This window comes from Schistocerca piceifrons, chromosome 2 (assembly GCF_021461385.2).
Source record: "Schistocerca piceifrons isolate TAMUIC-IGC-003096 chromosome 2, iqSchPice1.1, whole genome shotgun sequence".
Classification (NCBI taxonomy): Eukaryota; Metazoa; Arthropoda; class Insecta; order Orthoptera; family Acrididae; genus Schistocerca; species Schistocerca piceifrons.
The window spans coordinates 1,025,144,614-1,025,158,976 of NC_060139.1; the positions used below are offsets into that span (position 1 = coordinate 1,025,144,614).

Consider the following 14,363-nt stretch of genomic DNA (forward strand, 5'->3'; position numbering starts at 1 on the left):
TGCCGGCAGGCGATGAGCGGCGCAGAGCAGAGTGGCGCCTCCGCCCCCGCTACCGCCCCCGCCGCCGCCACCTCGCCCACCGGCAGCTGCAGCAGCGGCGGCAGTAGCAGCCGCATACCCGTGGCGCGCGCCATGCGCCGCAGCCACTCGATGCGCCTGCGCGGCGAGCAGCAGCGCGCCTGCTTCCCCATAGCGGAGACCGAGGCGCCCGTCAGGAACCGCAGCATGGTGAGTACCGACTGCTTGCCTGTACTTGTTTTACGGTGCTGTGAAACTAGTGTCCCACAGCGTAGTGAGTATCCGCCACTACGCAACCTTGTCTCATTACCGGTGCTGACCTCTTGCAGCACCGATGCGGAACGCATCTTCCCCTGTCTGCGCTTTATGTAAAAGAGGAAACAGTTTGTCAAACTTAACTAGCTTTTCTCAAATATTTGGCAGTCTGACGTGTTTGTCAAACACAGACCGCAATTTACAGAAATGTTGATTGGCGGCTGACTTGACAAAATGGCGGAGGTTGTTTGGGGTACGGTTCACTGCGCATGTTTACCGAAAAACGAATTTTATTACAATGTATCTATTGTATTGTGAGACAACGGTAAAATATAATAAAAGAGCACTGGCAGTTACGAAAATGGTAGAGGAGTTGCGTCTTCCCCAGCCATATATTACACAGAAAGACTAAGGAGGAAATCGATATTCTGCGCACAACATAGAAGCGGTAGCACAACAAAATATAATGAAATGTAAGCTCTCCGGTTCTTCCACGAGCGATGTGTGTGTTCCCAAGTTGTGGTATTCTAATGAACTTTCGTTACATGATAAAGTGGAAGAAAAACTTCCCCATACTTGTCTTCTTTTTTAATGTGAATGCGAAGTAAATCTGACACGTTATTAAAAGTTTGACTGTCCATTCGGAGAAAATATCGTTAGGTTATGACAGCCACACCTCCAGATGTCAGTCAGTCAGATTGGAACCAAACGTTGTTTATCGACAGAGTATGCACCAAAACTCCGATATTGTTTGTCGTGTGCGCTGTCGTCCAGGAGAAAGTGCGTAAACAGTAACTAATAAGTAACACATGACCTATGGAGCACGGGAAAATGAGCTAGGTCACAGGGTACTTGTAAGGTAGCCGCGCGGGATTAGCCGAGCGGTCAAGGGCGCTGCAGTCATGGATTGTGCGGCTGGTCCCGGTGGAGGTTCGAGTGTGTGTGTTTGTCCTTAGGATAATCTAGGTTAAGTAGTGTGTAAGCTTAGGAACTGATGACCTTAGTAGTTAAGTCCCATAAGATTTCACACACATACATACATACTTGTAAGGTACTCCTTATTTGCAGAAAAGAGCGCATTTTACTTTATTTCCAGTTTTGCTATTTCGCTTACATGAAGTGAATGTATCGGCGCTGCAGTACTTACGGAGTACTGTCTCCACGTACGCGTACGCCACAATTACCACGCAACCATTGGGGTTACACTCGTCTGGTGTGAGTCTTTCCCGAAGGGTCTACCGGGAGCCGAAACGCACCCTGGGTTCGGTGTGTCGCTGCGGTGGGGTGGGTGGACTGCTGTAGCCTGTTGTGGGGCTGTGAACCACTGATACCAACGGCGGGACGAAGCCTCTCCGTTGTTTATAGGTCCCCAGTTCCATACAATACAATACAATACCGTTAATAACTGTCTTCTCGAATGTTGCCGCTGATAGATTCGCCTGTTTGGCTAGATGTGATCACATTACATGGCATGACCTTTTCATACATGACCAAAACACCGTAAAATACGTGAGCAGAAACAGACTAAAATTCAGCGCATTATGGAGAACCCAGTGCGTCAGCTGTAGTGGACTTCGACACTTCGAGGAAACACAGTTTTGCAACACCACAGAGCGAAGTCTTCACAAAAGCGCGTCCGTTATGCTTATTCCACAAGTTCTAGAATAATACGGGGTGTACAAAAAGTCTCTCCGCAGTGTCGTATGATTGTTAGCCGCGCGTGCCACTTGCCGCAGTCAATATACCGAAATAAAACTCAGTGAAATAAAAGTTATTAATTTACTGAATATTCACTTTTAACTTACATATTTTCACATTAAAAGTTGAAAGTGTTCCCCCTGTTGTTGAATACACAATAGTATTCGTCTAATCATGTTTCCAAACACAAGCTGTAACATTTCTTATGTAACAGAAGCAGTGAAATGGATATTGCAGTTTTCAATTCATCGATGGATTTTGGACGGTTTTTATAGACAGTTGCTTTTGCTGCACCCCAGAAGAAAAAGTCATGTGGTGTTGGGTTAGGCGACCGTGGAGGCCATAGTCCCTGTGAAGTTATGCCATCACCAAAAACATGAGCAAGCAGTGACATTGAAACGCGTCCCGTGTGCGCGGTTGCACCATATTGTTGAAAATAGCCGTTGAGTATTTCACTTAACAGAAGTTCTCTTATGAATGGGTACAGAATATCACTGCAGTATCGTCGTGGGTTTATTGTTTCGTTGAAAAATATGGGACCCACAATCCGAGGCTAGAAATTGCAGTCCAAAATCCCATTTTCACAGAATGAAGTGGTTCCTCATTAATACACAATGGATTTGCAGTACTCCACATACGAGATTTTTGCGAGTTCATTTACCCGGATAAATGAAATCACGTGTCATCAGTGAAAAACGTTTCATTAACAATATCCCTTCCATTTTGTTGAACGAAATTTTTGAACCATTGAAAATAATGCAGTCTCTTGCCATGATCAGTATTTTTCAGTTCTTGCACGTCTGTCACTTTGTGTGGGAAAAGTTCTAATTTTTTCCTTACAGCTGTGTGAGCCGTTTTGACACTAGCATCGATTTCCTGAGCGAGTTTTCTTACTGACTTGTTCGGACTCGTGGACGTTTTATCGGAAATATCGAGTAGTTTACCCTCAGACAAAACGCTAGGACGACCACTTCTCGGTGCATCTATCACTGATCTCGTACTTCGAAATTTGTTAATCAAATCTAGCACAGAATAGCGATGTGAGAGTGTTGTCTCCGGGAAAACTGAATTAAATGTTTGACGAACTGAAACTATGTATTTACCGCCAGCTTTGAACACTTGTTCGCTTAAAGACACACGTTCTTCAATGGTTAGCATTTTAACAGTGACAAAACAAAGGAACTAAACTTAAAGGTTCACGTCATTACGTAACGACACACGCCAACGATACTACTGACGCTGGCTGAGATAAACTAAAGAGTGGGATGTTGGGAGAGTCCACTTGAAGGGAAGTAACCCAGGCAGGCGAACAATCATACGGTACGCGCGGCTAACAATCATACGGTACTGCGGAGAGACTTTTTGAACACCCCGTATTACTACGGAGCACCACCTGAATACGGTCACTTCCACAGAACGATTTTTCGCCAGGAACCTGTTGGTATAGTGGCCGCCTTACCATACAACAAGCCATCCAGGACTCCCAAGCCACTCTTCGGATCGGGCGCGAATCGCACACTGAGGCGATAGCCACATGTCCGCCGACTCCGGTCCGCGACTGTCACTGCACTTCCAGCTTCGCGCTCACTGGATACACACCTCGCTCGCCGGCGATGTACGATGACCCGCAGGAGGAAGTAGTGCCAACCTCAAGTGGCGTGCCAATCACAGCACACAGCCATCTCGTTCTAAGAAGGGGCCCTTACGGGTTGGTCCTCTCCAATTTTGTTCATCCGTACATGACTGAGGGTCACTGTCCAGACATCAGAGCAGTACACGCAATTAAAAAAAAAGATCGCCTTTGAGGATTACAGGATTTCAGAGCCCTGTTAAGTACAAAACGTTTATAGTCCGTTGACTAATAAGACCACATTGCTAATTTACATATCCGTTTGTTAATCAAATTCTGATACATAAATATTAAAAAAAAATCTGTTTATATGTAATTATATTCACATGAAAATGCGCCTATTTGCAATCAATTAAAATTTGGTACAAAAATGAGAAATATCAGATAGAAAATGAAGTCCTTATTTGCTGTAGAAAGGCAAAGTAGAGACTGTGCCGCAAGTCCGTGACCAGGTAGAGTGCACCCTTTCTTCGGAGTGGCACTAGCAGGGGGAGGGTGGCGGACACTTCGCCGCGGCCCGCCTTTCCCTTCCGGGAAAGGTCCTCGGTACTCATTTAATAGCAGGCTGGCTGGACCCGTGGCCGTCCTGGAGGGTCTGCAACAGGAGGAGAAGGTCCCCTACCCTATCTGGGGCTGAATCCGGGACCTCCAAGGCAAGTCTTGGGCTCTGCCCACTAGACCACCATGGCCACGCTATTAACGCGAAATGCCTTTTTTTTTTAAACACTTTGGCTGCGGCATCGGTGCAGGCGCGCAACTCCCCAGTGGGGCCCGGCAATGTGCGAGTACGGGCCGGTGACACTCTGAAACGGCAGGCACCGCTCGGAGCCGACGCTCCTAACAAGGGAACCTCCCCATCGCACCCCCCTCAGATTTAGTTATAAGTTGGCACAGTGGATAGGCCTTGATAAACTGAACACAGATCAATTGAGAAAACAGGAAGAAGTTGTGTGGAACTGTGAAAAAATAAGCAAAATATACAAACTGAAGTCCATGGGCCACATAGGCAACATCATGTACAACGTGGGCTCACGAGCGACGTGGTCCCGTGGTAGCCTGAGCAGCTGCTGAACGAGAGATCCTTGGTTCAAGTCTTCCCTCGATTGAAAATTTTATTTTGTTTATTTTTGCATAGTTATTATCTGTCCGTTCGTTCATTGACATCTCTGTTCACTGTAATAAGTTTAGTGTCTGTGTTTTGCGACCGCACTGCAAAACCGTGCGATTAGTAGACGAAAGGACGTGCCTGTCCAATGGGAACAGAAAACATTTGATCGTAAGGTCATAGGTCAACCGATTCCTCCACAGGAAATCACATCTGATATATTCTATACGACACTGGTGACGGCATGTGCGTCACATGACAGGAATATGTTGTCGACCCACCTAACTTGTACACTTGGCGAATGGGTAAAAAGATTCTTCTACCTTGCCCGATTTAGGTTTTCTTGTGGATGTGATAATCACTCCCAAAAAAGTGATGAAAACATAAGAGTTTGTCACATAAACTGAAAATAAAAAATTAAACTTTTCACTCGATGGTAGATGTGAACCAAGGACCTTTCGTTCCGCAGCTGCTCACGTTACCACGAGACCACGCCGCTCCTGCGTTCCTGCCGTCCTTATTGTTGCTTATCTTCCCTTGAACTACTCAGTTTGTATATTTTTCTTCTTTTTTCACAGTTCTACACAACTCCTTCCTGTTTTCTCAATTGATCTGTGTTCAGTTTTTCAAGGCCTATCCACTGTGCCGACTTACAACTAAATCTGAGCGGGGTGCGATGGGGAGGTTCCCTTGTAAGCACACCTGAGCTACAGGCTGACTTCAAGACCTTGTAAGGTCTGTAGGATCATGTTCTATATCGACTTGATGATGACACCTTAGTTGCATTACTTCAAATAAGCTTCGCCTGTATTGCGGTCATGTTTTAAAGTCTGTTTGCTGTCTGACACCCATAGGGGTCACGGGCGTCATTCAAATGTTTGTGATATGTTAATAATATAACAAAAAATACAATTCAAACAAGCAACAGATCCACTGCATTCAGGAAAAATTTGAATTCCAAAATCCAAATTGTTAAGAAGGATAAAAAGGAAAAAGGAAACAAGATTCATTTGAAATTATATTTACTTCAAATGCGCATTTTTAAGATTGACTCTGATAGAGGTCGTCAATTTAGTAGCATATTTGCTCCTGGTATGAGAGAATTAGCCGTCTACATTTATCATAGACGCCTAGAGGACGCCCGGATGTATAGAAATTAGTAAGCGAAACACGCCCTACGTGGAGGCTTCCCTCGTGTCCCCCATCACTTCAATTGCGGTGCTGTTAAAACAAATTTAGCACAACAAATTCTTTCATAAAAAACTGAAGTGAACGCTTTACAACGCAATAAGAAATAAGTCGACTTAACACAAAAGAAAACCTTATTTTCTGAGTACTCGTGAAAAAAAGTTCTAACCTTTCAAGTCATAAAAAGAAACCATGCAGTGTCAAAAGAAATAAAAGAAGTTATCTTTGATAATCGGAATTTCCCCGACACCATGGCGTCTTTGTTACTTACGGGAAATTATACAGCAGTTCAAACAGTATCCAGGTTTGTCTGGGCAGGTTGTACACTCGTATAGTGTACGAGTGTGCTTGCCTTGTTCCGCGCACTTCTTACACCGCTTCCCCGTAACTTGCTTCTTCCCTGCAGTAGCTTCCCGCTTTTGAACAACGTGTGTTTGTTTGTGATGTTTCTTGCCCACATTTCGTGGAACGTCCATTGGTGGAAGAAAGCGCTTTATAATGTTCATTCTGTAATCGTACAACGTCATTTTATTTCCTGAGTACTTGTTTTACAGATATAGAGAATTGAAAACTAGCATGTCTATGAATGAAAGAATAGTTTTTACGGCCAGCGGATAGTCTTTCGCTCACACAAATAATACGGTAACATCTGATCTTGTTTATCAGTCCCAGACATACACGCATTGTACCTCATAACAGGCAAAGGTTTCGTGACTATTTGCTGGCGCACATTCGTCACTTGCTCCATAACATTTAGATGTTGTGTGGAAATTTAGGAAACCTCTCGTCGATTCTTCCATTTTCCAATCATAACTCCATTAGAATACGACGCAATTGTCTCTCCTCTCCCAAATTGTTGGTAAGGCGGGTACCAGGCTGAGATTCATTGGGAGAGTGCTTAGAAAATGTAGTCCATCAACAAAGGAGGTGGCTTACAAAACACTCGTTCGACCTATACTTGAGTATTGCTCATCAGTGTGGGATCCGTACCAGGTCGGGTTGACGGAGGAGATAGAGAAGATCCAAAGAAGAGCGGCGCGTTTCGTCACTGGGTTGTTTGGTAACCGTGATAGCCTTACGGAGATGTTTAATAAACTCAAGTGACAGACTCTGCAAGAGAGGCGCTCTGCATCGCGGTGTAGCTTGCTCGCCAGGTTTCGAGAGGGTGCGTTTCTGGATGAGGTATCGAATATATTGCTTCCCCCTACTTATACTTCCCGAGGAGATCACGAATGTAAAATTAGAGAGATTAGAGCGCGCACGGAGGCTTTCAGACAGTCGTTCTTCCCGCGAACCATACGCGACTGGAACAGGAAAGGGAGGTAATGACAGTGGCACGTAAAGTGCCCTCCGCCACACACCGTTGGGTGGCTTGCGGAGTATCAATGTAGATGTAGATGTAGATGTAGATGAAGTTTTCCGATACAACGTCTTCGGGGGTATATTTCCTATTTAATTTCAGAGTACCTGTGGAAAGTGTTTTTAGGTTCAACAGAGTTGTAGCTAAATGAAAACTGTTATAATAAATGTCCAAGTAAATGTGATGACCAACATGCAGCTTCTATGACATCAAATGCAAAACGACCTTTTCAGCGTGACTTTTTCCCCCCATATCTCCACTACTTCCCGTGTACACAGCGCACTTATTTATGAAACCGTCTGGACTGTTGAGCATGTATATCTTAATGCCATATTTATTACATTTGATTTTTATGTAGTGTCTAAATGACAATCTTCCCTTCAAATAATCATTGTTTCATCTATTAATAAATCTCTTCCCGGGTAATACACTTGAGAAATTCTCGTGTTAAAATAATCCAATATAGGTCGTATCTTATATATCTTTCCTGGAAGTGGATTTTTTGCAAAATGCAGAGAGCGTAATATGATCAGATACCGGTCTCTGCTTATACTCATCGCTATTCCTCTATTCTCAAACAGCGGTTCTTTATTCCAGTAATCTTGTAATCACGGATATTTAACGTTACCCATATGTAACGAAACACCCAGGAAAACTAGCAATTCGCCTATACTTAAACGTTTCCATTTACATATCTTAGATCCCTCTTTTGTATTTTCGCTCGGCAATATGTTGACTGCGTTATCGTTCGTTTCGTCAACTACAAGTTGCAACAATTCGTCTGTTACTAATAATCTGAAGAAATCCATAGGAGAATTGCCAGAAGGATGAATTTGCAAAACTTCTTCCTTCGTAAATGGGTGATACTGCATATTATGTGGTTGTTTATGCCAGGACTCGCCTTGATTATCTCCGTGTGACAGGTCGGGCTCTTTTTCGTCGTCGATTTCCACACAATCGACGTGATCCGTATCGTCAGATTCGGAACTGTCACGAAACAGATTCGAAAGCTGTGCTTCCTCGCTATCATCACTGTGCAGTTCTTCTGCAGCCTCTAAATGACAATCTCCGTGGTATGCCTCGCCCTCACTACACAGAAAATCACTGTCGTCTAGTACACTAAGTAGCTGTTCTTCTGTCAGTTTAACACTTTTCCTGCTCCTTTTCACATTGGAAGGTCCAGGTGTTGGTTCATTAGCCGCCTTTACGAACAATATACGTTCGATAAATGCCCACACAAAACAATAGTTTACACGCTTTGATGCTAGCTTAGACGCTGCAACTAGACCGAGTAATCCGACAGTGAGCGCGGACGCTTATAAGCGTCAGCCGCAGCGAAAAGTGTTAAACGAAAAATATTATAATCGTGCTAGTCTGAATCAAAATGTAAATTGAATTCATACGACTATCCCGTCTCTCCATTTAAAAATTATTTTTTGTGTAGAGTGAGATTTGAGAACTGTTAATTGTTGATGCAGATTTTCTTTAAAAATCTTGTTGCAGAATGTCTTTATAAATCGTAATGAAATAATTTCTATTTTTTGACCACAATAATGCAGTTAATAATATTAATTATTATTATTTGCCGGCTAAGCTCAGTTATATTGCGTTTGGAATATTACCTATAACAATTTCTTCGTAAGATGGAGAGAAGCACAGAGATTCGCATTGGCGTGCGTAAAATTTGTTTAGCATCTGCAGTAATAATCACTGTTATATTAGTTAATGCTTTCATTGATTTTACATAGGAAAACTCTTTACCGTACACAAAAAAATATTGTCAGTGCCTTCGTTAGTCCAGGATAAGTCTCAAGTTGGGCTTTAAGTCAAAATTCAGGAAGAGAACGTGTAGAAATTTTACTGCTCAGCTTCTTTGCTGTTTCGAAAATGAAACAATTGAAATCGGTGCGTGTCGTGCGCCTTTTGCGCGGTTAGCTTAAATTCATATTTGCTGCGTAATGACAGCGGCTGCAGCTCGTCAGCGATGATGCTGGAACAGATAAAAATGCTAAATGCTGAAAAATCTTAGTGAATTTGACATGGAAGTGTATTTACAGTGGTTAAATAATTCCAGCAAATGCTCTATAAACATATATTGAAATACTTAACAGATTCGCGTGCGCGCGCGCGCACACACACACACACACACACACACATCTGATTACTCAAACAGATAAAGTTCGACCACTAACATCGAAAGTAAATAGAAGAGAGAGCAAAATCTGTAATGGCGCTCTTTTTTTATATATATCTTTAACATATAGTTATTCTTTGATGATGACATCAATTACAAAAATAATTTTTGGTAAATAAAATACATTTAACGTTTTCAACACGCAGTGATTCTTAGGGTTTTGTGAATGTATGTTAGAAAAATGTTTACGTTTTTTTTTTCATCGTTCGTAAGGGCATTTTTTACCACCAGCAGTTAAAAATAAAACATTAGGATTCAACATTTGTAAATCATCTTTTCCATTTGTTAGTAGTCAACATTTGTTAATCATCTTCTCCATTTGTTAATAAATGTAGAATTCAAAAATTCGACAAGTGACCATACGATATCAACCTTATTAAGCTACGAAGTTTTATTATCAAGACAGGTACTGATAATAAAATAAATATACCGTATACAGAATAGTAAGGGGTATGATTGTTGTACGACCGGACGTTGTGGCCGAGCGGTTCTAGGCGCTTCAATCCGGAACCGCGCTGCTGCTACGGTCGCAGCTTCCAATCCTGCCTCGGGCATGGATGTGTGTGATGTCCTTAGGTTACTTGGGTTGAAGTAGTTCTGAGTCTATGGGACTGATGACCTCAGATATTAGTCCCATAGCGCTTAGAGCCATTTTTGAATTTTTGTACGAAAAGCGAAATAGGAAGACTCATACTGGACTAAGCTACTAGTGCATTTTGTTAAGCTACGTAAGTTTTGTGCGTAACAATGCTCGGAAAGCTTGTAATATTCAAAGACGATTTTTAAGTTTAGGATGCCGTCGTATTGCTTTACGATTTTGGTATCCAGGTACAGACATTCAAATCTTGTAAGTACAGTCAGCGCTCCACGGTGTTGATACACTCAATTTAACTGACGTTTGCTTTTCTTATCAGGGTGGAAAACTTCAAGCATTCCTCGTATAAAAATAATGGAGAGGCGCAGTCCAGGAAATATGTAAGACAGATTAAGCAGATGCGGTTAGCGTCTTAGCTGAGAGAGCGGAACGTAAAGACAGGCCTGGACGTAAAGTACTGTGCTAGAGCCCTGTACTGAGCGGAGCCAATTATTTTTATCAATTCGAGTCACCACAGCGCGGGGCCGTGTCATTTCAGCTGCTAATGGACATCTGGCTCTCATCCTAAGCCCGAGGTCGTGACGTAATGGCATCGCGCGTTGGGTCTGGAGAGCTGAAGTCTCACATGTGTTCCGTTGCCAGCAAGTCGCTGTTAAATATCTTTCACTACCTCTTCTTCCTCCTCCTCTCTTCTTCTTCTTGTTCCTGTGCTTAGGGCTTCATACTCTGTTAATTTCCATATCGATAGAGATGAATAACGTTGTTGTTGGAGGGGGAACGTGGTTTTGCGCAAGAATAGTCCAATCTCTTTTTTGTTTCCTTTACATTTTGTGTCCAAACAACGTCAGTAGCACTAAAGCCAGTAATTTTATGTCATGCTGAGGTCTGTTTGTTGTTTCTCCATTAGTCCTGGGTGCTTTGTTCGTGTTTTTTTTTATAGATTTGCTATATTTTTTATATTGTGCGCAGTGGATAGGTACTTATTTTGTGTGCGGATACAAGCAGAATTGGCCGCTGCTCAGAAACTTCTGAAATGTGCGTTGGCCACGGCCGGCAGCCTTCAGGCTACTGCTCAAAGCTGCAACGACATCCTACGATCGCAGGTTCGAATCCTGCATCGGCCATGGATGTGTGTGATGTCCTTAGGTTAGTTAGGTTCGAGTAGTTCTAAGTCTAGGGGACCGATGACCTCAGATGTTAAGTTACATAGTGCTTAGAGTCATTTTTTGGCAACGACATTGGGGCACCATTGGCGGAAGCAAAGACACCTTTGGTCCCGTTGGAAGTCTCTGGGAACATCGTCTTGCGATACGAAGCTTCTGCCAAGTCTGTTTTCACTCGAAGGTAAGTGGTGGACAGTGGTGGATTCGCGTGTTTCTGTGCGGAGGGTGAAAGTGGGAATTGGCAGCGCATGTGGCCCCTTACGCCTTAGCAACAGATACGAAGTGCTACCTGTGGTGTCACCGCCAGACACCGCCGGTCCGTTAGTATACGTCGGACCCGCGTGTCGCCACTGTCAGTGATTGCAGACCGAGCGCCGCCACACGGCAGGTCTAGTCTAGAGAGACTCCCCAGCACTCGCTCGAGTTCTTCAGCCGAGTTTGCTAGCTATGGTTCACTGTCTACAGACGTTCTCATTTACAGAGACGACAGTTTAGCACAGCCTTCAGCTACGTCATTTGCTACGACCTAGCAAGGCGCCATATTAAGTTACTATAATTACTTCAAGAATGTATTCTGAACATATAATATTGTGAATCATGTACCGTCAAGAGCGACGTTCATCATTAAAGGATTAAAGTTAAGGATCAAACTAATTACGTCCGCTTTCTGAATTCTCATTCCTTGTCATGGTCCAGACCTCACGTCAGTATAGTTCTTCCCTCCTCACGCCAGCCTGCGTGAGCTAAAACACGTGCATTTCGGCCTCCACTCGTAACACGGTGTTGGCTCTTCTGCTAATACAAAACTATCCAGTGTTTATAAAACGACGGAGTCAGCACGGCATTTGTATTGTATGTTAACTGTAGACCTAGAGAGGCTCCGTCCCCGCCGCAGCCGCAGTGGTCCACAACCCCATGACGACTACCGCAGTTCACTTCACCCCTCCGCCGCCTCACGCCGAACCACTCTTTTAGGGTTATTGTGCGGTTCGGCCCCCTGGTGGGTCCCCTTCCCTCCCAGGGAACGTCTCACGCCAGACGAGTGTAACCTCTGTGTTTGCGTGGTAGAGCAATGGTGGTGTACGCGTACATGGAGAACTTGTTTGCGCAGCAAAGTAGTGTGTAAGCTTAGGGACTGATGACCTTAGCAGTTAAGTCCCATAAGATGCAACACACATTTGAACATTTGGTGCAACCGGCTGCAAATCGTGGCCGATGGCGGCACGAATGACGCCTGGCGTTTGGGTTCTAACACCATCCTCGGTTCCTTTCGGCGGATGGCTAGTTTGGTGGATGCAGCTAGCACCGCATGCCGGGTGCACAATCAGCTCGCTGTTTGTCTCATCGTACACAGAGTCGATAGCGGTCCTCTCGTTTGGAGTGGAGTGGAAGCTCTAAACCAGAGGCTCATACGATTGTGCGGTGAACTGGATGCGAATTTACCGACCGCAGCTATAAGCAATGAGGCTATTTGAGGATGATGCGGTAGTGTGTAGGAGGGTAGCAACGCCAGAAGACTCTGCAGGAAGACTGGCAGAGGTGATGTAGGGACTGGCAGTTGACTATGGAAATAAGCGTTTGGCGTCATTGGCCGGGAGGCCCCTTGCGGGGCAGGTCCGGCCGCCTTGGTGCAGCTCTTATTACATTCGACGCCACATTGGGCGACCTGCGTCAGATGGGGATGAAATGATGATGAAGACAACACAAGACCCAGTCCCTGAGCGGAGAAAATCCACGACCCAGCCGGGAATCGAACCCCGTCACGTAGGACGGCAATCCGTCACGCTGACCACTCAGCTATCGGGGCGGACGGCAGTTGACTATGAACGTAAATTATGTAACATATTGTGCATGCGTAGAAGAAATCCACCATAGTACAATTACAGTATTGATGACAAATCGCTGTGACTGTGACTGTAAATTAGCTATGAGTGACCATCCGTAGCGACCTAAAATGCAATGATAACATAAAAGAAATAGTAAGAATGGCAGATTCTTGGCTGAGACTCCTCGTTGGCAGACTTTTAAGGAAATGTAATTCATCCACGAAAGAAGGTGCTTACAAAACACTTTTAGAGAAATTCTGGAGTATTACTCGTTGGTGTGGCATTTTTAGCAGGTTGGCTTAATAGAAGAGATAGACAAGATCAAACGGAGAGGAGCGCGTTTGTCACGGGGTAGTTTAGCGGTCACGCGAGCGTTACGGAGCTGATCAACAAACACCAGTGCAGGACGCTACAAGAAAGGCGTTGTGTATGAAGCAGAGATTTGATATTGAAATTCCGAGAGTACGTTCTCACGTATGTCTCGTGAAGCGGCTACGACAAGAAACTCTGAGAAAGTAGAGGTAATAAAACTGTTACCCATCATCATCCTTCCCACGCGCCACGGAATGGAACGCGCGAATAGAACAGGGAAAGCCGAATCAAGCAGTGGTACGAGAAGTATCCTCTGCCAAGCACTGCCATGTGGCTGGAGTATATGTAGATGTAGATGACAGAAGCCACGGGAAAGTTAAAGTCTAGCCTTTGCCCACTACCTCATCAGTCTATAGCCAAAATGTAAATTAATCATACCTTCAGCATTCGTAAAAATATCGAAGCTACAGCTTTACATGCTGTTGCAATGAAAATACGTAACAGACTCTGTTGCAACGGCCGCTGAGACCACGTGCTCCACTGCGGCGCCCTCACATTACACGCGGGCCAGGAGCGCACGCGTAGCCACGGCTTATGGCGGGACGGCTGGAGAGACCTCTAGTAGTAATCGAGGTGCATGCCATCTGGCGCGGATTTGGAACCCCCCCCCCCCCCCCCCGGCGCTCGGTACCAGACACTCTTAAGCTCTAAGACAAAAAAAGAAAGACAGCGCACCACTAAGAAATTATCTGAATGGGACGGAAATCAGTAGATGTGACGTACATGCATAGACAAACAATTGATTACAATTTCAGAAAAATTGGATGATTTGTTCAAGAGAAAGAGCTTAACAGATCGAGCAAGTCAATAACGTTTTGGTCCACCTATGGCTCTTACGGAAACAGTTATTCGGCTTGGCATTGATTGACAGAGTTGTTGGATGTCCTCCTCAGGAAAATCGTGCCAGATTCTGTCTTTAACTGCCGCGTTAGATCCTCAGAATCCCGAGCTGGTTGGTG

The 14,363-nt window shown here is 44.4% G+C and overlaps 1 protein-coding gene across 1 annotated transcript in view; it reads left to right on the forward strand.

Annotated features, from left to right (window-relative positions):
- LOC124777615 (protein quick-to-court) overlaps positions 1 to 14,363 on the forward strand; it is a 342,810-nt gene that overhangs the window by 162,800 nt on the left and 165,647 nt on the right. Inside the window, exon 3 of the mRNA XM_047253077.1 lies at positions 10 to 228. Coding sequence (XP_047109033.1) covers positions 13 to 228 — 216 coding nt within the window. The 5' untranslated portion in view covers positions 10 to 12. The remainder of the gene's footprint in view (positions 1 to 9; positions 229 to 14,363) is intronic.